The 26047-nt window shown below is 37.8% G+C and overlaps 1 protein-coding gene across 1 annotated transcript in view; it reads left to right on the top strand.

Annotated features, from left to right (window-relative positions):
* FAM185A (family with sequence similarity 185 member A) overlaps positions 1 to 25340 on the top strand; it is a gene marked incomplete at both ends in the record, with an annotated part of 39454 nt that extends 14114 nt beyond the window's left edge. The window contains 5 exons of the mRNA XM_079549839.1: positions 1056 to 1194; positions 6839 to 6880; positions 14654 to 14749; positions 16862 to 16996; positions 25225 to 25340. Coding sequence (XP_079405965.1) covers positions 1056 to 1194; positions 6839 to 6880; positions 14654 to 14749; positions 16862 to 16996; positions 25225 to 25340 — 528 coding nt within the window. The remainder of the gene's footprint in view (positions 1 to 1055; positions 1195 to 6838; positions 6881 to 14653; positions 14750 to 16861; positions 16997 to 25224) is intronic.
* Positions 25341 to 26047: the final 707 nt, after the last annotated feature.

Below are 26047 nucleotides of genomic sequence, written 5' to 3'. Positions count from 1 at the left end.
GTTTGTCAGAATATCTCTTACTCCTGCTCTGTATATAACATAAGGAAAGGGGCAGCAGACTTGCTTTTTTTGTACTGACTTTTTTTCCAGAAGATGATAATGTTAAATTGACAACATGAATTTCAATTGACTTAAGGCACAGCTTGATTAAAAAGGCCATATGTCATTCCACGTGATAATAATTTTGTGCAATTCACTTGAATTTGGTATAAGCAAAGTAACAACAAAATGTTTAAGTATGATATGACCTGTCACGTGAGTCATGAATCAAGTTTAACTGAAGAAGAGTAGAAGTAAATTACATGGTAGTCACATATGAGAATGCAACTTGTTCTGTTCAAATGGGCTTAGATTGTATCACGACTAGTTACTTGTATGTAGGTAACTCTTATCACTTTTTATTCCCCAGATCTATCCACAGTGCAACTTTAGAAATGTTCTCCCTTTTCTCCATTTCTGCTGAAAAGAAACAGATGCTGTCACTTGTTTTTAAGGCTTTTTATAGCTTGGGGCTTACCTCCAAATATAGAGGACAGTAAAATGAATGGTTTTGCTGATTGTTAGCCGCAGCTAAGGGCAGCTGTGGCTCTTTTGTAATCTCAAACATTCACCAAAGCTGTGCCTACAGGGTGAACAAATTACAGCTCTTTGTGCAGATTTTTATGTTAACAAGAAAGCCCGTGGGTGTTTCGGTATTTGGTGCCAGAAAACTTGATTCCCAGTGCCTTAAGTGTCCTAATGATGCATGAACATTAAAGTAGTAGCTTTAATAATGAGAGCTAATTTCCAAAGCAAAGTTGGTTTTTTTTATAAATAAATTGAGCTTTTCTTTCCATTTATCTCTTTCAGTTATTCACTTGTCTGATGGATGCAACAATTCATAGAAATGCTGTAAAGAACTATCAACTTGTTTGTCAGAGCTCATAGATGAAAATATTTGTAATGAGGAGCTTTGCTTGTTCTGCACCAACAATTATCCATTTGTTTTCTCCTAATTCTGTTATTTCACTTTGCCTTTTCAAACCACTATGTTTTCCATTGTTTTTATTTCTTAGAGCGTGAACATAGAGAAGCTGCAGGGGACATCTATCAACATATCCACAGAAGATGGGCTCCTGAAAACTAAGTATCTCTATGCAGAATCTTCATCTCTCTCTTCAGTAGCAGGTGATATTCTGCTGGGAAGTATTCATGGTAAGAGCTTAGTTAGGGAAATTCTGTCAAAATTGTAGCTGCTTTGAAGGTATTCATAATGTTCACAGTAACAAAAGGACTAATGCAGTAGTCTATCTCTGTATAGTCAGCTGTGCACGGTATGTGAGCAAAGCAATCCTGTATTTGCTAGGTACTTAATTGAGAAGGGCGAACTTACCATGTAATATGTTGTATTTATTTTTGAAAAGAATTTTGTAAGCACACAAATGGAATAGGAAACAAACATAAAACATATACTAATGAGGTCAAAATATTTTTCAAAGAAGCAATGACAATTATACTAAAAAAGACTATTTTTGCTAAAATCTTTGACATACAGCCAAGTTCTATAACAAATCTTCATAGAAGCTGTACGATCTACCTTATCTATGAGTAAAATAAAGCAGTCTCTTTCTGTCTGTGTGTGTACTGACACTGTATAGTAACAGAGTGGTAACAGCTTTTGTTATCTGGGGGGATGGAGGAGGGAGTCTCTCATCCATCTGCCCTTTACTGTCATTTATCTAGAACTTAATTTATTAATTTATTTATTAGTCTTTTGATATAAACAGTAGTCAGTGTTGTAACCTAATGTTTATTTTTTCTAATTTAATGAAGTTCCCTGACTGTACCATAATGCAATTGTGATGATTTAACAAGTAAAGCAAAGTGGAAGATGTTACAGCCTGTGAAAATTACTGAGGCCCATCCAAGTAAAAGTTTCTAGCTATACATTTATAAGCAATTTGCTGCAATTTTTAGCAGTTTTCTGTTATCTTGTTCCAGAAATGATTCTCCATTGTCCATTTATAGTAGACAAAATTGTTTTCTAAACCTGTGAAGTAAAGTTCACTTCAGCATGCATAGGCAGAAATAATGATTTTTTTGTTGTATTTGTATAATGTGTGGGCTGTTCTGCTACTGGTACTTCCAGCCAGTAAGCTGTTGAGGTTTTTGCTTTTGCTTTTTCTTCTGACTTCTGTCAGTTATGCTTTTGTGGAATAATGAGTTTGTGTTCATGCCTCTGTGCACATCCAGAAGTTTGTTTTATCGTGATACAAAGATGAAATAACAGCTGTTGTTAATGACATACCCCCTTTGTAATGCTTCATTGTAATTTCACTAAGGAACAGTGTGAAAACAAGTTCAACTATTTCAAAATTATACAAGATATTTCTAACATTACTTCAGAGTTATTTTCATGAGCAGTCTACTAAATGGGACTGGAACACCTAACAGTATTTTAGCTGTTTCTTTTAAAAAGAAATAGTTTATGGTTAAGAAAAAGTTTATGGTTTTCACACACACAACTCAAATTTCACGGACCTGCATGAGTCCTGTTTTGTAGTTGAAACCTGGGTTGTATAATCCTAGTGGCTTGAGTGGAAACCTTGGCTCTGGAAGGGCCTGAACTGAATTAAAATTAGGAAATGAAAGACTAGAAACAACTCTAAAGAAATACTACAGTGATCATGTATTATAGACCTCAAGTAATACCATAATGGTAATTCTGTCTTCAGTACTTTTGCTCTCCAGTGCCTCAGATTATGGAGGCATGAGCATATCGTCAGAAGATAATTCCCTGTCACAAAAAGACACACACACACACACACACACACACACACACACAAAGTACACCACCAGAGTAGTACAAAGAAGCAGGAGGCAAAAGTCTGTCTTGGCCTTTTCTTATTAAACAAACTGAGTGTGTATTATGTCTACGTAAGTCTTACAATGCTGAAATTACCTGGTGGTTTTGCTAGAGAATGAAAACTGCTTTTTTACAGGGCACCTGTATTACTGTTAGGAGGATGAATACAAGTAGTAGTTTTAGCACCTGACTTCTAATTTATTAGCTTGATTTCTTAATGTCTGTGAGATTTTATTCCTTCTCTCAGTGCAAGACTGTTGTTTGTACTTTTCTAGTTATTAAAAATCTAAACAGAATTTCAAGCCATAAGCATAACTTTTACGTTAAATTAAAAATGCTTGTCTGCAGAGGTGTATATTTTCACTCTTGCTAGGAGGTATGCGAGTGATACTGTCTCAAAATTACAGAATAGACAGATGGACCATTTGGTGGATAAGGAGTGGGCTGGATGGTTGTGCTCAGAGTTGTGGTCAGTGGCTGAATGTCCAGGAGAAGACCAATGACAAATGGTCATTGCTGGGATTGTGACCTGCGCTGTTCACATCCTGGTTGATAAGATGGATGGTTGGATTGGGTGCATTCTTAGCAAGTTTGCTGACAACACCAAGCTGTGTGGTGTGGTTGACATGCTGCAGGGAAGGGATGCCATCCAGAGGGATTTTGACTCGCATGAGAGGTGAGCCTGTGCCAGGCTCATGGGCAAGTGCAAGGTCCTGCAGCTGGGAAAGGGCAATCCCAAACTCAAATACAGGCTGGCTAGAGAATGGGTTAGGAGCAGCTCTAAGGAGAAGCTTGGGGGTATTGGTTGATGAGAAACTCAGCATGACCCAGCAGTGTGTTTACAGCCCAAAAAGTGAACCGTATCCTGGGCTGTATCAGAAGGGTGAACAGCAAGTTGAGGGAGGTGATTTTTCCTCTCTGCTCTGCTCTTGTGTGACCCCCCACCTGCATTACTGCCTTCAGCTCTGGGGCTCCCAGCATGAGAAGGATGTAGTCCTGTTGAAGCACGCCCGGAGAAGGGCTTTGAGGATGATCAGAGGGCTGGAGCATCTCTCCTATGAAAGCTGGCTGAGAGTTGGGGTTGTTCAGCCTGGAAAAAAAAAATAAGGCTCTAAGAAGGTTTTGTATTGGCTTTCTACTGCCTAAAGGGAGCCCAAAGGAAAACTGGATGGGGGCTGTATTATGGGGTTTGTAGTGATAGGACAAGGAGTAATGGCCTTCAAGTAAAGAAGCATAGGTATGGATTAGATATAAGGAAGAAATGCTTCAGTATGAAGGTTGTGAGGCACTGGCACAGGCTGCCCAGAGAAGCTGTGGTTGCCTCATTCTTGGACAGGCACAAGGCCAGGTTGGATGGGGCTTCAAGCAGCTGATCTATTGGAAGGTTTCTCTGCCTGTGACAGGGGAGGTGGGACTAAGCAATCTTTGAGGCTCCTTCCAGCCCCAACCAATTTATAATTCTATGATTTTGCAGGTCACTGCACCTTTTTACATAAGAGCTAACTAACTTTTATTCAATTAGACAGTTAGAATGAAGTGTCCAGAAATATGCTCTTATAGAATGTTTCGGAGCTGATGTCGCTATATTATTTAAGATGCCCTTAGAATGGGGGATTTTAGTTTGCATGGAAATGTCATTGAATATACATGTTTGTTTCTGTAGTCTAAGCCACAACTGAAGTGAAGGGATTAAATGGTCCCAGTTGAATCTAATCAGTCTTGCAAGGAAACATAACAGTAGAGGTAGGATGATATGCATGTAGGCATTCTTAATTCCTCTTCTGCATGCTTCATCAGCATAACCCAGCTTCCTTGAGAGTCACTGAAACAAACAGAAGAAAAAGAAATAACATAATTTAAAGTGATGCCCTTATTTATATTCCCGAAGCTGGAATATTATATATAAAGAATATATATATATTCTTTTCTCCTTGGACTTGCACTGACCCTGTCTTGCAAAACTATATAGTCTGAAGCTTTTAATATGTGGTGGAAAAGATAGCTCTTCAGAAGAAGAAAAACAAATCAAAAACTACCAAGCCACTGTAATAAATTTTCTATTGAAACTATTAGGTCTTAGACTTTTCAGTGTTTGACTAAAAATACGCTTCTCTGCACTATTTGTGGACACAGCAGGAAACTCCCATCTCCTTTAAAAGTAACTTCTGTTCTAGCTAGGTGTTTGAAATCAGCCTATCACTCTAATATGTGTACATTATGCAATTTTAGTCATATGCAATGTGACAATGTGTTTGTGATTGATATGATTTTGATTTCTAAACATTTAATGTTCTTCAAGGAACTGTTTAACAAAACAGAAGGGAGAAAGAAAACCGCAAAAACAAATGGAGCGGCAAATCCACAAGTCCTATATGAGTGCTATATTCAGATTGTGTGTAATCTCTGGGAGTTGCTGGCTGATGAAATGCTAGGGTTGTTTTGTAGATTGTATAAAAGTAAATACTAGTAATGATAAGATGGGGAGAAGGATGAGGTAATTATTGTGTGCTCTTAAAAAAAAAAAAAAAAAAAAAAAAAAGCAAAGTAAAAACCCAACAATGAAGCCAAGCCTCTTTCAAATCCACTGAAAAATTGTTATGTTTCAAATGTAATTTGCAGAACAGCTCAGTATTTTGTGCAGTATGTGCTTGAAACAATGAATTCAAGACTATTGATGATAGGATTCTTTTCTTGCTTTCAGTTCGTGGGCTGCTAAAGAAAACATTACAGATCATACAGTGGAATGCCTTTTACCCTAATGACTATATAATTACTGTATGATTACAGAAGACAGGAGTAGAACTTGATCAGGATCTGGAAACTTCTGTGAATACTATGCCTTGTTAAATTAGACTAAATTACTGTGATCAGCTTTTCTTTTTATTTTGGTTTGTTATCCTTCTGGGACAATGAGGGAGTAGCAAGAGTGAGCTGTCACGGTTCAGTTTTTTCACTTAAAGCTTTTCTTCTGATGCAGTACGCATGGCATAAATGGAAATATGAGAGCTTTTACCAACTTTTAGACTGTTAACAGAAGAGCCACCCATGCTGTTATGAGGTACATCCCTCATCCTTCCACATATCTTGGTGCTTAATGTGATGTGGAAGGAATGTTTATTTTGAGATTTACTGATAACAAACCAGGGCCAGTTGAAAGTAAGCGCTGGGAATAGGCTCCCCAGGGAGGTGGTTGAATCACCATCCCTGCATGTGTTTAAAAACTGTTTGGATGTGGTGCTCAGGGGCATGATTTAGTGGAGGGCTGTTTCTTAGGGTAGTATGGTTAGGTTGTGGTTGGACTCGATGATCTTTAAGGTCTTTTTCAACCTGAGCAATTCTATGATTCCATAATGCAGCGTCAGTAAGAGACCATTCTGTGTTGTAGGCATTCTACACTCTTGTTTGATTTTCCAGTCTGCACAGTACACTCAGATCTCACTGAATTCAATGAAGAGCATTGTCAGTGGGTTGTTATATATGTAATAAGAGAAAGTTTGGAGGGAGTAGGTACAGTTCAGTGATTCTTTAGGCAATTGTCTAGAAAACAATCTTTGAATGTAAAGCAAAAATTCATGTTTTGGAGGATGAGGGACATATGCATATTGACACACAGGAAAAGAAGGAGAATAGAAACTATTTTGTTATTCATCCTATTAAACTACTAAAATAATCTATAGTGTTGATGTGGGCATCTGAACAACTTAAAAAAAAAAAAAAAAATGCAAAAAAAATACTGTGCCTCTCTTCCTTTTTTGCTTTACTCAGACCAGTTTTTTTCATCCAGGATCAGTTCTTTTTTTCCCCATGTGTTAAGATTTTTTTGCTTGTAAAACAATAATATTGAAGCAATATAACTGGCTTATACTCTTGCTTTTATATGCAAAGCATATATCTCACTATGAGATCACATTATTTAATCTCTATTAAGATTTGAGAAACTAGTCAAATAATCCGCTTTTAATATTAAAATCATATTTTTTCTTTCTTTAATAGGTAACACCAACCTTGAGACAAAAACAGGGAGTGTCACAGTAGGTACGTTATGTCTTCTCTCTAAGATAATTTTTCTCTCACTCTTCCCTTTTCCTTTTTAAATATGATTATTCACACAAAAAGAAAGTAGATAGTCTTCTTATCTTCAAATTTTTCTGCCCTCATTCCTTTTATTTTCAAGAGCAGCATTCACTAGTGTGTATTTGAAAGATATTTCCCAAACTTGGCTCTAACAGCCTTTTGCAGGCAAGCCACCATACTCCCTGTGCTTTAGGCATTAGACTGAATCTAAGTATCTATTGATTAAGACTGGACAAAAGGGCATGAGAAAATACTAAGTGTGCGTCAAGAGTAATCATTTTGCCTTTAATCTAGTTCTGTCTTATGTTTGTTATCAGTGATTAGCTATGTGTAATTTTCATATCATGTAACATTAATCACTGATGTATTGTGAGGTAGGAAAAAAGCTTGTGAGAGCCTAGTGATCCCAAGCTATTACACTGATGACTCTCTCCCCTCAAGAAGTAGAAAGTTGGTCTTCTCAGTTAATAACTGTTACACCTTATCAGTTGCATTATGTTAAGAAACCGTGTGTGTGTGTGTGTGTGTATATGTATATAGAACCTTATATAGATATATAGAACCTGATGTTCTATATGTTGAGTTTCTCACTTTCTTGACCACTTTCTTGTTATTTCTCTGGTATTAAACTGAAATAACAGAAGGTATAAATAAGACTAGTGATGGTTATTACAGTCATTTACTAAGCATCTTTCAGGACATGCTGTCCTGTTACAAGTCCTCTTATGTTTCTGAACAATCTATATTAATATTCCTGGAAAATGAGTGCAATACACATTCTCATGAGTTAGTCATTAAACCACAGAATTAAATCAAGCTTGCTAGTCTGTTTTTTTCCTTCTGTTAAATAAACTCATAGAATATGAAGACTGCTTAAAGGTTTCTTAACACAGGAGCTAATTTTTTCCACCAACAGATGATTATTTTCCCTTAATTAACCTGGTTCAGCTTAAACATTTAGAAGCTTTGTGATTGTTGAACTAATTTTATTTCTCAGATTTTATTTCTGGCTGGTTGCAGTTAATCTTTTCCTGAAGAGGATTATGCCCCTTAATTTTGTATGAACTTTTCTAAAGGCAAATGGCTTTTATGATTCAGTGTTTCAACTCTGAAAACTTGAAAATGTAAAATTTATTTGCTAGATTTTTGTACGTGAGGAATTAATGCCACAAGATAACTCTCTGACTGTCCAACAAATTGACATTTGCTGATAGAAATAGGAAGAGAAACTTGCATCTTCTGACATCCTCAGTTGGGTTTTCATATGTATATAATTATTTAATTCTCTGCAGTAATAATTCTATCAGATAACTGAAAAATACAACCCTTTATAGATCTTGAGGATGTACCCTTCTGGAAGGTTTATTGAATAGGCAAAGCACAGTTGAGAATGCTGTGTTTATTTTCAAACTATTCGAGGAAAAAAACAACACAATTTTGTGTTTTGAGGAATCTCTTGTATACTCCTATATTGAAACAGCAAACCAATTTTGTCTTTCACTCTAATTTTTATTGTTGTTTTTAGACTAGTTTTAGCCAGCTCATGTATTTTTTTTATTTTGGGATGTTTGTGTAAATATATGTTTAAAGATTCTCTCCAAACTTCAGTGTAATTTTAAGTATCTAGCATGTGTTAGTGTTCTGCACTGTTACTGTTAAAATATGAAAGTAGCGACAATGCCTTTTCCCATACCATGAGCTTTGTTAGTCACTAACTAAATTGTTTGCCAACCCTTCACTAGAAGCATTTTACTTCTAGCATGTTCTGTGGATTTTGGATGACTTAATTTGAAGCAACTGTTTTAAAGTCTACTGCATGTTACTACTTAAAATAACTAATAGAAATCTAAACGACAAAAAACAGTGGACAGCTTTTTTTTTTTTTTTTTTTTTTTAAGAATTTGTTTGATCTTTTAAAACTCTTATTTGCTAAGTTCATAGAAAAACTGAGGTTGGAAGAGTCTTCAGGAAGTCAGGCACAGAATGGCGAGTGTTAGAAGGGTCCTCTGGAGGTTGTCTTGTCCAACCCAAGTGCTTCAAGCAGTGCTGGCTGTGAGGTTGCTCAGGGCTTTATCTTGTAGTTTCAAAGATCTCCGAGGATGCAGACTATACAGCTTCTCTGGGCAAACTGTTCCAGTATGTAATTGCCTTCAGGACGAAAAAGATTTTCCATACATCCAGATGAAATCCTTCATGTTTCAGCTTAAGCCTTTTGTCCCTTGTATTCTCGTCATTTTCCATTCTGATGACTGTCTTTGACATCTTCATTGCTTCCTCGTGGATAGTAGGGAGCTAACTGTCAGGTTCTGAAGCTGCCTGTTCTGTGGGCTGCATAAGCCCTCAGCCTCTCCTGACTGGGATATACTTTAGACCCCAACTATCTGGTGTTCCTCCGCTGAGTTCTCTCTAGTTGATTGATGTCTCTCCTTTATCAGGAGCCCTAAAACTAGATGCTGTATTCTAGACGTGGCTAGCAAGTACTGAGTGAGTCCCTTGCCTTGGTATACTGGCTATGCTGCAGCTGATACTGTCAGGGTTACCGTTGGCCTTCTTTTCTGCCAGGGTGCAAGGCTGACTTGTGTTCACTCCAGCTAAAACTTGTTTATTCCTCAATGTTATTGTTATTGTCTGACTATGTATTCTCTACTCTGCTGCCAGACCAAATTTTCCTCTACCAGCTCAAAAAAATAAAGAGAAAATTCTTATGGTATTACTTTAACTCAGGGGAAATGGCTTACAGGTTTGATGGCAAATTGACACTGGTTTGTAAACACCAGGAGCTTACTCTGGAAAGCAGGAATGTATATAAACATCCAAGAAATCCCTTATCTTTTTGTTTTTTCCCTTTTATGGATGTCATTGTCCGTTGGCATTATTCTGCCAGCTTCTTTCTTCAGCAACCAATACTGGAAGACCAAAAGGCTTCAGTGACTTCCTATGGTAGACTCACTGTCTTAAATGACCTGAAACCTAGCAATTACAGCAAAGTTTCAATTTTCTTGAAAATATGCGGAGTATCTCCTTACTATTTCTGAATGATCCTTACATGTAAGTGAGCTGAAGTATCTAAGACTTCTGATTTAAGAATGTTCTCATAAGGTAGTTCTCTTCTCTAGCATTGAGGCAGAATACCAGAATCTTATTTTCAGAGGTCTTAGAATGTGAAAAACAATGTTTGTTTGTTTGTTTTGGACAACTGAAAAATTAAACAATAACTTATTTAGCAAGGTTGCATCTGATTATTTCTTTTTTCCCCTCTCCTTGAGCATTTGATTTTTAAAATGTACTCTATGGGAATTTTTAAATCGAAAATCTTATTTCAGAATTCCATTGAGGCCATTTTTTTTGTACCATCCTACAGTAGTGTTCATATATACTTTAAAATACATACGTGTTAACCATGCGCACCCTTGTGTCTCAGTGCTTCATTTGATCTAGTCTTTGCCATCTACGTGAAACGTGTTAATGTATTTGTCCTCATTTTAAGCAGCCTTTGTCTTCCAGTCTCCTATCTCAGAACTTGGTCTCAGAACTTGGCCTTGGCTCTGCTGATGGCAAATTCTTTTTCCTTTGTGCCCATGCTTTCCCCTACACCATCTTTCACAAAGGATCCTGCTCTCCAGAGAGAGACTGGAGTCAGCTGCATTTTCTCATCCCTCAAAAAAAAAAAACAAAAAAAACAAACAAACAAAAAAAAAAAACTTAGTCTGCTGTGTGTTAATACTTATTGAGTTATTACCTCTGTACCTCTGTTTTCTCTTTCCTCTTCCCTTTCTTTATGTCCTGTTGAATGTAGAGTGTGTTTTGGACAGAGCTTATGTACTGGAGAAAACAGTTAATGGTTTTGAGTATACAGTAAAAGTAGGTGTTGTCTGGGTGTAGTGTCATTTTCCTTGCAGCTTAGAAAACCACAATTTTTTTTCTTTTGGATGTGTTCAAACACTAAGCGATGCTGATGGTGCTGTGATGATTCATTGCTTCTTATGTAATGACAATGAAAATTCCCAATATTGTTACAATATTAACTTTTAGATACCTAGTGTCTTTGAAGCAATATATTTTTTAGAACTTTTAATAAGAGATTATGTATTTGCAGAATGTATATCTTGCAACAGTTGTCATACCCATACCTTTATAGGTGAAAAATGAAGTATACACACAATCCTGTGGGCAGCTGTGCCAGTGCCTTCTGGCAGCGCCCTCTGAGTGAAGAATTCCTTCCTAACATCTTAGGATGATCTTTGACTTTGTCCCTTCCAACCCAAGTCACTCTATGATTCCATGAAGTGTGTATACTTCCTAACATCCTAACATCCAAACTAAACCTCTCCTCTTTCACTTTAAATCCATTCCCCCTTGTCCTATCGCTTCACCCACAAAAGGATGCTTTTGTTCCAATGCAGAGCTAACTAGTCTGAATTGCAGGCAGGAAAAATAGGCATCCAAGTATGATCCAGTTCTGGTAACCTCTAACATGCAGTATTTTCCCTCATACAGATACAATGTCTGAAAGCTTTTCATAATTGCCACAAATGGAAAAACAATTGATATATATATTTTAATTGCTTTCTTCCCTCATGAGTTTGGATATTCTGAAAAAAGATCCTACCTTACCTACAGTAGGTCAGAGGCTTATCAAGATGAAGTCATACTTGGCACATTGTATTGTGGTGCATAATTGAAGTTATTTTCTTTTTTTTGCCAGCAGAACAGGTTATTCACAACAGACTATGGCCTTTAAAAGCAATGGTGACAGTTATAAAATCTGTGTGGAAATTAGGGGTTGAAAAATGTTCTGGACAGCTTTGTTAGCAACAGATTTGTCTCCATTTGCTGCTGTTATAAATGTAGCATAGCTGATGTCTACTACAACAGAGTTATTTTTCTTAAAGCTTAACAACTAACTTTTTGTAGTAGTAGTAGTAAATTCTTAAATAGTTGAGGTTGCTCGAGTAATCATCTGTTCTTTTTGCAGAACAATTCATCCTTGTATTTCCTCTTGAACTGTCAGTCCTTAGGAAACTGAATTTTGAAGTATGCTCCTTTTCTTATTTTTACTCCCGTTATTTGCATTAAAACCCAGTTAATGATGAATATATACTTACACATAAAAAACTAATTGTCTCACTTCTGTTGTGTCTGAATTGTGAATTGTAGATTGTCTCTATTAACTGTTCTGTCCTTCTAGATTCTCTTATTTAATGTAAGGTAATTTTTCTTGTTAAAATCTTGATTTATTTGAATTCACCTATTTGAGTTGTAGAACTTTGTCATCTCTGTTTTTAACCCCTTTTCCTGTTCTGCCATCTTCCTGCTTCCCGCTTATTTACATATTGAGATGCAAACCTTAAGCAGCATTAAAAAAGATGGGCTTTGTAGAAGTCATGGGCAACTTTATGTCTTTCAGTGTCTGATTTGATGTCCATAAAACTTTTTCTATCAATCACACTTGGTTGTTCATCTAAAACATGTTTCCTATTGTTTCTGTTGATCTCTTTAAAGTTCCATCAGCTAGCTGTGCTGCCCGGACTGCGAGCAGCTCCCCCTGTAGTAGCAGTGTCCTATCACAACAGGGTGGTGCTTCTTCCCAGAGCAGAGAAAAGAACTAATAATATGCTTTGTTTAAAAAAGAAGAATTAGAGACTGGATATTTCCTGTATCAACAAACTCTGTCCGGGATATATGGATCATAGAATCATAGGATGGCCTGGGTTGAAAAGGACCACCACGATCATCCAGTTTCAACCCCCCCCTGCTATGTGCAGGTCGCCAACCACCAGACCGGGCTGCCCAGAGCCACATCCAGCCTGGCCTTGAATGCCTCCATGGATAAGGCATCCACAACCTCCTTGGGCAACCTGTTCCAGTGCATCACCATCCTCTGCGTGAAAAACCTCCTCCCACTATCTAACCTACATCTCCCATCTTAGTTTAAAACCATTCTTCCTTGTCCTATTGCTATTCACCCTTGTACTCATGGATATTCAGTGATAGGCTGTTACTACATTTGATTGCAAAAAATAAAATAGTTTTTATGGGAAAATGTCTATCTGCTGGTACCAGTTTTTTTATTAGAAGTTTGACTCATGTAAACATTAACTGTTTCATTGCGACTGTCATTTTCAAACTTAAATATTACAAACTTTAAAAAAGTTACCAAGAAAATGCTTAATTGTGACCTACCCAAGCAAAATCTCTTATCCACTTAATTTCGGGTAACAAAGAGTTTATTTGTTCTTTCAGAGCTGGAACAGTATTCCTTTTACATACAATCCACTGCATGGGAAAAACATTCACAGCCAGTTCCAGCTGTTACAGGTTTCTTGTTGGCCAAAGATGGTGTCAGTTTCTCAGCTGTCTAAATCAGGATTGCCCACTTTTTTGTTGCTTTTCCCTCCAAAGAACTCACTTCTAGCTGAGGGATAATAATCCCTTTCCATGTTTGCTTGTAATACACTGATCTTCCACATCTGCTCCAGATGTGAGATTGAGGCATTAATGGTGGACATCCTTGTTGTGATTAATTGAGTTTATTCCCCAATGAATATTTTCACTTTTGAAATGACAAATTTCAGTCAGGTTTGATTTTGTTGTTTTAGCTACCTCTGAAAACATGACTGTGCTTCTTGTTCTGTTATTTACTTAGTGGAAACTAAGGAAAATATTCTTCTTCTGTGTTTCAAGATATTTTTGGTTAATATTTTCACTTCCAGCAGTCTTCCTAATTTGCTCACTTAAATTATGTGATTTTTCTTCACACTTCTCCAGAGTTGCTTTGTAATTCTTACGCAATTTTTATCAGCAGTAGGTCTGTTTGGTAGCTCAAAAGTGAACTCTGTAATATTGTGGAAAACTGTGTGTAAATCCAATTGGAATAGATGGTAAATTGTTTGTATACCTGAGAAGTAGCCTTTAATAAATGTTTTCTGTTTGAGAATAGGGCTTTTCAGAAAGTTCTGCTTTCATAAGTGGCAGCTAGTGAGCTATAGAAGAAAGTGTGTGCCTTTCCTATTCCAGGGCAAAGAATGAATGTTGTTTTCTTATGCATGTTAAATTGCAGCAGTTACTTCAGAAATTCTTCTGTCACCACATTGCAATGCACAACTGCTGGTCCTTGGCTTATGGTATTTCTGTGGGTAAAGCTGCCCTGCCCAGAGTGGTTTTTAGTGCAGTTTTTTAGTGGACAACTAAAATAGTTCAGATAGTCCATACAAATATGAACTTATCCTTGTATTAGGAGGTGGACATGCTTATAATTCTGATTTGGAAAGAGAAGTTTTGATCAGAAGCCTGTTTTTCTCAGCGAAGTCTGACATTCAGTGCTTCAAAGGAGTCTTTTACGTGGTTAGATAGCAACAGAATAAAGGGGAATGGTTTTAAACTAAAAGGGAAGATTTCAGTTTGATGTTGAGAGGAAATTCTTTACTCAAGGGCTGTGGGTGCCCCATCCCTGCAGGCGCTCAGGGCCGGGTTGGACGGGGCCCTGGGCAGCTGAGCTGCTGGGGGGCAGTCAGCCCGCAGCAGGGGGTGGGGATGTGTGGGCATTAAGGACCCTTCCAACCCAAGTCTTCTTATGAGGATTCATTAAATTAACAGCGAATATTAAACATACAGGAATTTATGAAGTTAGTTCAAAGGGCAAAAATAAGATTATTGCAAATTTTTTTCTAAAAGTGAACAATAGCACCTTTCTAAATGTACACAAATCCTTTCATCTTTTTTTTTCTTTTGTAGATTCATCAGATGGAAGTCTAAAAGCTTCTACACTTCATGGGGCAATAGATGTTTATGTCAGTCAATTAAGAGAAGTGGATCTGAAATCCCAGAAAGGTTAGAAAACTGCAGCACGTTTTTTTTTTAAATGGCAATTTATGATATAAAATAAAGAAGATTAGGGGGTTTTTTTTTGTTTGTTTGTTTGTTTTTGTCTATTTAAAATGATTATTACATGATTTTTGGTAATTTGTGTTCTTTTTTTCCTCATGGTTAAAAAACGTATATGGATACTTATAATGCAGTAAACTCAACAAGGTACAATCATGCTTTAAAAAGTTTTTTTTTTTTTCTTTTTTTTTTTTTACTTCTTTAAATACTTTTTCTTGGTGATCTATTCAGTAGAATTCTGCAGAGTTGACTTGGGTTATCTTTGTCTTGAATACAGTGTAATCCATGCTGCTGGTATATATTACATGCATATTCACTGATGACCAACATGCACTGACATTTCTTTTCCCTGCTTTTTGTTGATGAAATGTTCTGTTATTGAATCAGGAAGACAGAACAATAAATGTGAGAGTGCCCTCTACCATTCTTCCTGGTTTTTTTTCCCCTCCTGTCTACTCACTGTAACTTTGCACACTCCTAGAGTTTATCATTTTTGCCATTCAGAAGAGATGATGTTGTGAATAACTAAGCACTGAAGATATCTTGTTAGCCCTAACTTTGCAAAACAAGCGAAGAAATCCAAAACTACAGCACTCTTTATGTTAACACGATGTCAGACAGTTTTAAATGAATGTGGTATTTGGTAGTTTCCTCTGGTTATCTAAGAGATAATCTTACGCCCTATTACATGCAGCAGTTAATCACAAGGGAAATAATGAAAAAAATGGATTAGAATCATTTATGCCATTCTTCTTTATATGCCGTTCTGGCTTCATTGGTCTGAGTAAATTTATTTTTATATTATTTCTGAGTTGCGTTTTGAATCACTAAGTCATGTCTCTTTGATTTGGTAGCAAAGAAGAATGTATTTAACAAAAGCTAGTTAATGTTATTTTGAAAACACTGCCTGATGGCTCTTCTGGCAGTACAGTTTAGTTAAGGCAAAGTTGATAAAGTTCTGTTTTCATTTACTATGTAACTTTGGAGTAACTGCTGACAGTTGCCGAGTAGAAAATGTCCTATTTGTGATAAACGAGTTGCATGTGTTGGATTTTATGAGTCACGTCACTGAGCTGCTCCCAGAGGGGAGGACCAAGGAAAAGACTTTTTCCTCTTTTATCCCATTGCTTTTGTGTATCCAGCAAAATTTAGGCCTAAAGTCTTGGCAGCTATTTCTTCTTCAGGAGTGTGACAGGCAATGGATTTATGCGAATGTAAACTGCATAGCTTGGGTTGCTTTCACGCTGCTACGCAGCCATTACATCAGTTTTGTAACTGTGATCTGCTTCAGCTTTTTGAATGTAATTAAAGAAAGTGTGAAAATGTCTTATTTTTTTCCAAAGTGAATGTTAGAGCTGGGTAGAAACTAAGAAGTATGTATGTACGTAGAATGCATATTTTGATTATTGCTAGTTTTAGTATTTTAGTGTGCAGTGTGCAGCTTCCAAACATTGCAATTGAGTAATTCCAAATATGATGAACATTGGCAGGTTGGGGGCCCAGTATTTGCTTTCAGTCAGCTGCACAGAAGCACTTATTTAGAGGAAAAAGGATTCCTACATATAGATCCTTTTTTTTTTGCCAGCATAAACAGTACACAAACGGGATCCCATCACTGCAGAGGAGCAGTTCTTCTCTAACATTCTTGTGTTGTGCTGCGTGCAGTAGCTGGATTACTCATTAAATCAAACCTTGTGTCCATGCTCAGGAGTGCAAGTACACAACTGTAAGATGAAACCAGAGTCATAATACTTGTGTCACTTGTTTTATTTGCTTCCTTAGGCCTTCCTTGCAATAACGTCCTCTAGCAAGAGCTGTTTCTGGCAATGTATGGCAGTGCGAATTCTCATGCTGCCTGAAGAAATACTGCGTTTCTATTTTATATGTGACATACAGTACTCTGATTATGAGAAATGAAGTTATCTTTATTAATCTCTTGACAGAAAAAAAGAGGTTACAGTGTCTGAAGGACTGTTTGCCTCAAGTTCGCTGTATAATGGCCTGTTTCATGCTTTGATCTCAATGTTAATCTAACAAGCTTTCATTTAAATCTGTCAGGTTCTATAACAGTCAAGGTACCTGCCTCTCTCAAAGCCTACTTAGAGTTGTCTGGAAGAAAAGTGGATGTGAGCTCAGAGATCGAGTTAAAAGAGACACGGAGAGCCTCCAAAGATGATCACGTAACTTTAAGTGGTAAGGCTTACTAAGCTTGGCTACCATTAAATGTCTGTCTGGCATCAGTCGAAGACATCCACGTTTTCTTATGAGCTTGTTGCTCTTGGCCTCTTCTTGTTTCATCTGTTTCAGATTTCAGATATTTGCTTGTGCCATTGAACTCTCCTTGTTTCTAGGTGGCTCTTTCATTTTGTTCGGTAAATGATTGTGAATGCAAACAACTGCTTTTTTAACATCTTAGATGTTAAACTCACTCTCAACATTCTTCCATTGAATTTGTGGGATGTAAGCCAGGGCTTTGTTGCCTTAAGCAAACTCATGTAATAAATCGCCAGAGACTATCAATTAAAAATACACTGAAAAGTTTTCTCTGCATAAGTAGGAAGGTGAATTAAAAGGTATGTTTATAAATGTACAGTATGAATGTTAAACAGGGTGGGGTAGTTTGAGAAGTGATGGGTGGGAGGTGGCTAGGAACAGAAGTTGGAGTACGGTATAAAGGATCCATGAAAAGGTGTCTGCGGTTACTGGGAACATTCTTCTAATAGACTTAAAAATGGATTTGGGAATCCCAAGTCTTATTGATTCCTGAGTTAGAAAGCAGTTACACTTTTCATTGTCTGGGTGTGTACGTCTCCTCTTCTCCAGACATGTCCATCTCCAAGCTGAGGCTCTTACTGTTACCAATTACTCAGTTTGCTCAAGAGGCAATGCTAATATAATGTGTTGAAGGCTCCAGCTTTGTTTTTGAAAGCATTATGTCAGTGTGATCTGATACAGTAACAGATGGGTGAGGCTCTGAGTTTTCTTTTGTTTGGAAACTAAGAAAATCTTTTCAAAATTTCTTTTCCTCTCCCATGTAAAGTAATAACTCCTGAGTTCTCACAGGTAAGAAATGTTAGAAATGTATGTTAATAGTACGTAACCTGCTTGTACTCTTGAAATGTATGAACATATCTCCTCCTGCATTGAACTGTAATGTGCTTCTAAATTTGTTACTGATTATTAAATATAATTTTTTTAAAACCTTGTTTAAAACTCCTCAGTAACTCAGTAACTTGTGGAAGGGCCCTTGATTCCAACAAGGCTCTAGGTGGTGAAGCGCCTCAGCAGCAAAGCAATGCATTTCCTTGTTGCTAATCATCCTCCTACTCTGGCAGCATTAAAGATAAAATTACTGTTTCAGCTATACACAGCTCAAAGGCTTCTCTGGTTTTGCAGTCCACTCAGTGTTTTTGTAGTGCCATCAACACTGAAGCAGAAGCAATTTTTCAGTATACCATACCATATCTAAATGACTCTGGCAGGTTAGCTCCAATTAGTTAATTCTCAGATATTTGTATCCCAAAGCCACAGAAGTCATCAGGAATTACGCAGAGGCAGCAGCATTTGGCCACTACTCATTGATTGCTTTCAAAGAGGAGTTGCACAAGAAGTCTATAAAATGTACGTATAAGTTTGTCAGAATACAGGTGAATGGAAAACAGACCCTGGAACAGATTTTCTGCAGGGTATAGTGCTGGGCTGAAGTGACTCATCTTCATCTGCCCTACACTGGGCATTTAGCTTTCTCAAATATTTTTTTATATATCCGATGATTTTTAGCAGATTTATTCTGCCCTTTTCTTCTCTGTAAAGGTCTGTAAAAGGCACCAAGCCTAAAGGAAGATGAATTAATTGGTTTTGAGATATGCTTGGTTCCTTTTCGTACTCCTTTGAAAATTGTACTTTCTGTTTCTTTGCCAAGCCTGTAATGTTCCTTTGACATGGCAAGGGGGAAGCTTCCTGCTTCTCGTCATAGGGATGCTGCATTCTTTCTGCAGCCAAGCACCTGTCTTCTCATTCCCAACAATCTCTTTTAGAAGCTGATATTGAGAATTTTCTTATAAGTGTAGATTCTCAAATAATTAAATATCAATAATTAAATATCAAATAATTAAAAGGGATTTAATGCTGTTTCTATATCATGAAAACATTGTTTATTGTTGAAGTTTTAGGTACAGAGATGATGGATGTCTTTCTGCTGCAACTAAAGAAGTACAAATGGGGAAGGGAGAGGAGTTTTGCCAACTAGAGAAAAAAAACCCAAAAACTTCAAGAGGCATGGCAGCTCTGAGCTCAGAGGTTAATTTAAAAATAGATGTCTTTTCAGAAACCAGCCAGTTTTCATGTGGATGAGATGGGAACTGGCTGCTTTCAGGAAGCTGTTCTTGACTCTGGGAGTGTTGTGTGAGATATGAGAGAGGAGGTTTTCCAGTGAGAACTCTGTGACTTGAGTAAATATGCACCTGGGTTGTCACTTGCACTATGTGACACAGCCTTCCCTCCTGCTGTTAGGGCAGGTATGACCTGTGTCCTCATCTTGCTTCAAGGCTCCTGCTTCCACAGGAGTGAGGAAGGTGGCACACTAAGGCCGTGTGAGCAATCACATCCAGGGTTTTGCAAGGCAGCTGAGGAAAAATGATGTGGATTTCATCAAAGCAAAAGGATAAAAGAAGCGAGCACTTCAGACGCAGAGTGATGAAACTATCAAAAGGTTTTCTCTTTCAGAAGAGTGAGGGACTTGCCCACAAAGCTGGCATGCTTGTCAGGGAAGGGATGGAACCAGAGAACATGCCGGGTATTTTATTCCTCAGAGTAATTTGCGGGAATAAGGATCTGTTTCCATTGCCATCAGTAGGCACTCTTGTAGTATGGTACAATGAAAGTTGTAAAAACAGATTTTTCATGCTAAGCACTGGTCCAGCTTTCATCTGTGAAAGCATTTCTTTTCCTGCCTCGTTTGAGAATGTTTAAGTAAATCCAGTAATTTACAATAATAATCATGTCAAGACTTTTTTTTTTCCTTCACATAGCAAAGAGGGTAGGAAAAGAGGATGTCCTTGTCAAGTAGGCTCTGTAGCTTCTTGCAACTCATAGCTCTTCCTGCAGATGTGTGTGCCTTCCCCATTTCTCCAGGCTTGCTTTTATCCAGGAATCAGCTCGTCTAAGAAGCCTGTAGAGACCATTAACTACGTCCGGAACTACATATGGTAACGGGAGAGGTAGCAGTAATTGATTCTGTAATTTAAGCAGATAAGGTAATTAGGAGACTCTCAAGCCAAAGAGGTTACAAACATGTTAAATTAACTGATGAACATTCTAATAATCCTGATTTGTTTACATTTTAAGCTGTTTTTCCAGTATATCATTTTTACGTTTGAAGTGTGGAGGTAGGAACATATGCATTCCTAAGATGAGGAGTATTTGAGTAAACAGGAAGCAATAATGTTATGCAGTTGAAAAAACACAAAACCACCCAAACATAATAGTATATTAACAGGACTGTTCTGTAAAACTCAAAATAATCCTTTGGCTTTACTTGGCATTAGTAATACTTTGCTGGAATGTGTTCAGTTTCGAGTAGTCCACTTCAAAAAGGATATGAGGAACCGTAGGGAATCCTGAAGAGAGCATAAGCTCAGAGGTCAAAAACATCATTTATGGGAGGGAGATTTAAAAAGGAAAAAAAAAAGTGCTGTTTTCTTCTTAAGAAAAGGAGTCTGAGGGAAGATGCACTTCTCTACTATGTCAGAAATTGCTGCAGAGATGAAACAAAATGTCCTCTGTCAACTGGTGATGGAACTAGATATTATGATTTGATTTTACAGTAAAGAAAGCTTAGCTAAATAGCAGGATAAACTTTTCAGTAGTAACTAATGGTCTGGAGAGGTCACAGTACTTGTGCTGTAGCAGGTTTTGAAGAAGGACCTAGGCAAGCATGTCAGATTAAAATACATTTGGAGACTGCTTTCATCTCTACTTCCTCTTCTTCCAAGCTGATGTGGCCATCTGCTCCCCACAACTTCAAAGTAACTGTAAGGAAGGTTATGAAGCATGTGTGTGGATGAATCTGGGGAGTAAATGAATGCAGCTATTGACATGCTTACACTGCAAGCTTATGTTTTGACAATTTAAGTTTGCTGGAAAAAAAGTCTTGCAGTCATTCCTTGATGGTGTCAATTTCCAAATCGAATAGTCTGGAATATAATCCATCTTTTACAACATGTAAATCTTCTGTCTCTGAGTGGTGCCAGTGACTCATCTGATTCCAGATCTTTCTCTCCCCCGGCCCAGTCCTAGTGCCAAGCTGATATCCAGCAGCAACCTTTCACATGGTGCCATCCATCTACTTGGAGCTGAGTGAGCTTTTAACTTTGGTGGTCAGTTGCTCAATCTGGCTTTCAGCACCAAGTGTCTTTGGTCCAAGTCCCACAGTGTCACAGGTGCTCCTCAGTGGCTGTGGATGTTTGTATTTACATGTTACCACATCCCACTGTTACTTTCTCAAGCTGACAAGCCAGTCCCGTCATACTTTTCTGTTATTTTACTAATAACAAACATATTCTTTGTGAATGCTTATCTTCTCTCAAGTCAAGAAGCATATCTGCTCCCTTATTTTAGCCAACATGACAACAGTTGCAAGAGTTCACAGGATTTGTAGTTTGGGGTCTAATCTCATCAGTCTACAGCACTAACATCTTGCTGAGCCTTATCTGAAGGCTGCTTCTCTGAGCCATGTCACCTGTTGACCATGCACAAGAGTAACCAGGACTCTTTCCTTCACGTTAACTTAGGCCTTTCCCACTGTATCTGTCCTGGTGATGGAGAGGAATCTCCTGTTTTCTAATCTTCTTTTCTTGTGAAAACTTCCAGATACATGTTGCCTCTACAGGATGCGTAGACCCATCTCCAGTTATTCTTTCACCACTAGGAACACATTATATACCCGCCTTCCTCATTTGCTTCTGGAGAAAGTGACTCCAACTACTGGATCCCTTTGGTAGAACGGGTGTCACTGCCACCATCCTATTTCTGACTTCTCAGGTTTCTCCTATAACACAGTTCATGTCTTTCTACCCTGCCTGGTTCTCCAACACGACTGTGGCGAGGAGTACCTTCAGAGCAACTGGGCATGCAGTGAAATAATAAGGATTTCATGTCTGCTTGAGGTTAGGACTGGATTCCTGTCTGGGCCTTATTGGATTTAGACAGATTGTTTCCTACGTAGGTGTTCTCATCACTCACAGAATGGCTCCTCATCCAGCAGTAGTGGGAGAGCTGCCTATGTAGTACTGCGGGCTTACCTTTAGTTTTGCTTCAAGGATTGGTTTATCCAGGATGCAAGGAGAGAGCTGACTGCATGAGCTCCATGAGCTTTGTACACCATCTACAAAGCTTTATGGATGTATTATTTGCTTTTGTTATCAGAAATTTGTATTATTTAAGATAATTTTTTTTGCTGCATTGAATTCCAGAGTTAAACACAAACACAGTAGAAGGGGGAGTGAATAATGTGAGGCAAGCAACTTGCCTCTAAAAGGGAAATAACTGAAAGAACATGTGTCACAGCCCTCAGCTGAAACCTAACTTTCTTCTGAAACTTAGCAGCTGTGAAAGCACAGCGCTCCTTTTCCACGCTTTGCAGCTGACTTGTCTCTGCTGCATTCGAAGTTTCAGTTCTGATCCCAGGAGTAACCCTATTAGCTGTTGTGTCCTTTGTATTTTTTCTTTGTTCTCAAGGCACTTCCTTAATACTTCCCTTCTTTTCTAGAAGCACTTTCTATTGAATCTTTGCCACTAGGTCTGAGTGGGAAGAGCTTTGTTTTACAGATTTACAGTGTCCCTCTAAACACTGTCCCTCTTTGAAGCCTTGATCCTTAAAGCAGTATCTTAAAAAACAAACAAACGCCCAGGTTGTATCTGGAAAAGATTACATTCCTTTAAGTCAAATAAGAAGTTCATCCAACTTTTAAAAAATGCATTAGATGAGATGCTATCCTACGGATTTTTATTGGTTTCAGCTTGTGTTTAACTCAAGCTTTATGCAGCAATTTTGGGATGCACCACAGTGTTTAGAAAACCAGAGAAAAGCATTTAAAATCTTGCTTATCTTTGTACGTGTTATGATATGAACATAGAACTACTTCAGTTTCTCTGGCCTACAGTAAGGCATATGGATCAGTGATCAATTCTTGACTGCATAAAGTTTTGCAAAGACCTTCTCTGCCTTGGGCAAACACAACGGAAGTTTTTCCACAAACAAATGTGGAAAAACTTCCTTTTTCCTAAGTTTTATACTGAGAAGGTGGCCATGGCATATTGATGCATCTGTCTTTCCCTCAGTTCATGCTGTTGCCTTGACTGGTGGGTTTTGAAATGCTTTTTTTGTGATTTAATCATGCTAAAAGTCATCCTCAAAACCCGCTTAACGTTCCCACAGTACAGGCAGTTGGGTATCATTAAGATCAAATTGCGATCAAGAAATCTCCAATTTAAGTTTTGTTGCTTGATTAGCACCTCCTACACAAAACAATTTAAGTATCTTAAGCTTGATTTGAAGCTGCTACTGCAATAGGATTAATAACCTTAAGATACTTTGAAGATCTGCATCCGCGGGGAATGGAATTTGATACTGAGTTTGCTGCAGGCAGTTTTATATTCCTGCATTTGTTCATGGGCAAATCTCCAAAAGAAGCACAAGGAACAGAACATTTTTCTAAGTTCACATAGCAAATACAAAATGAGAAACAGAGCTCAGACTACAACTGAGCTTTGAAATGACTCAGTTTGTTTCTGTGTTTCTCCAAAACTCTCCGTTAAAATTTTAGCAGAAATGTGGCAGGGTGAAATCATCTACAGGGCTGGTTCTGTGCTTCAGCCTTTGTTCCTTCCACAGAACAACATGACATGGTGACAAAAAAACGAGAGAGGAAATGGCTGTGGCCAAGCACTCCAATGGGCGCTTTCTGAGAAAACGTCTTTGTCCTGTAAATGCTGTGTCTTCTCCTCTTAGAAGAACAGCTGCATTTTCAGTGCTGCAGAACTCTGTGAAGGGATCAGGTGAAATTTTCCTTTGTGTTACATTGTTGGTTCATTTTTTTTTTTTTTGATACGTGGAGACTCTCCTTGTTTCAGATGTTACCAGATTTCATATACAGTGCTTTGCCTGGCTTTGTCGTGATCGTCGTAGATGTATTTTAAGTCCCTGATTAGATGGAGTGGATTCTACCGTACTGCCACTGCCTTCAGGTAGAAAGGATGCAGTAGGCAAGTGGTGTAGTTGAGGCCTCTGCTACCTTGTGCAACCAGGAGGGCAGAAGTTGTACTGGGACATCCTCATGGAGATCCCTGAAGGCACATTACAGCCTGTTAGGAAAGAATACTGAAATCCTTCTTCATTCAGTGGGAGAACTTGGTCAGCGTGGGACTCCTCTGAAAATCCTGTATTGCTGAACCGTGCTTCAGCCTGCTAGTATTGGCCTTGGCCCATTGCCATCAAGTAATCCCACTTAGCTGTACCAAAAAGCTGAAATATTATTGAAAAATTCTGCATGTTGGCTTGAGTTGTAGAAACCAATGCAGTGATGTAAGTTGGAGGTTTGCCACTGCTTTTGACATGGCCAGAATTTTACTTCAGCTCTGTTACAGGTCAGAGCGGAGCATGTTTGCAAAGTTGCTTCAGAATCTGCTTCCCTGCCATCTCACATGCTATTCCAAGCTCAGATTAGTTCTAAACTTAGAATTCACTCAGTTACACGAACGCTGAAATAACAATAAAAGGCACTTTGTAAAAATAAACCAAAATGAAGGTTGATCTTCTGATAAAGGCACAGATATGGGACTAAAAGATCTCAGTTTAATTCCCAATTTGGTCACAAACCTTCTGTATAAATTTGGAAGGTCACTTAATCTCTCTTGGCCTCAGTTTCTGATTTGTAAAATGGGGTTAAGTTCAACTTTCTTCTTTGTTACAGAGTGAGGTTTTCAGAGTGTTTTCAGACCCTTCTTACTGAGTTTAGATGAAACATAGAAGACAGACATCTCAGTTTTGTTTTGTTTTTAAGCCAATGGCATAAGAAAGCAGTGATATTGGCAACATGTTTTGTCCTTTGGGTCACTGGGTCTTACCAGCATCTCTCTTCCATGCTTACAAAAGAGATGTCAACTTCAAACTACCTTGAATGTAGACATATTTTCTAGCCTATGATATTTTATAATAAATAACACAGTAAAAAAATGTAACAACAAATTAAGGGAAATGGGATGAATACAAAGAACTGTATCAAAAAGGAAATGTCAGAAGCCCCAGCTAAAATTGCATAAAGACTATTTTGGTACAGTCTGAAATGTTTCCAAGGAGCTTGGTGTGAAGGTGATATGTTTACTGTGTGACAAATTGAACTAAGCAGGACTCTCTTTTCCAGGTCACATGAATCAAAGAAATGAAAAAGACAAATGGATTAAGGCTGACACACAAAGTGGCAAAGTGTATCTTAAAAGCCAAAGCTGGATTCAGTCTGTCAAGCTGAAGATTTCTTAAAGGCGAAATAGTCAAAACAATCAAGTCAAGAAACTGTAAAGGAACATTTTCTCTGGAATTATGAAACTTTGTTGATACATATTCTTAATGTAAGAGAGAAACGATATTAAAAATGAGGACTTTTTAACCCAAGATTTGCTGGTGACATTGCTGGTGATTAATGGGTCTGGTTTCCTTTTTGTGCTTTTTAGGAACTACAAGGCCTTACATACGCAGAATTTGTATGACCTGACCCACTCACCAAATCAGTCTTAAAAGCTGGTAACTTTCAAACAAAAGTTTGGAGTCATCATTTAAAATAAGAAAATTAGGGGAAAAAAAAGCACTTTCACCTCCTGGTCTTTGGAAACATGAAAATTTACTTCCAAGGAGCTGCGCTCTGCCAACTATTTTATATTTTTTAGCAAAATATCTTTCTACTGTGGGACTTCCATTGTTTATGCAAAACATACAATTCTTTTTTCAATCAAATTATGTGTATTGTGGGCAGGATAAAACCACTTTCAAACTGTAATTCATCACTGGTTTTTCTGTTTGTTTTTAACCCCTGAGCTGTTTCTGCCTTGTCAGCAGGCACTGTATGTGTAAAACTGCTTCTATGAAACAGAAACATGTTCCATGTTGTCCTGAACCACTTCCTTGTGGACTCATTCAGCAATTCTGTGTATGCTGCAGTTTTTCTGTAAAGAAAAGCTTTTGATATTAAT

Source organism: Tetrao urogallus (genome assembly GCF_951394365.1).
Source record: "Tetrao urogallus genome assembly, chromosome: 1".
Lineage (NCBI taxonomy): Eukaryota > Metazoa > Chordata > Aves > Galliformes > Phasianidae > Tetrao > Tetrao urogallus.
Note: the sequence above shows the minus strand (reverse complement) of the source record. Positions and strands in the feature narration are given on the sequence as shown.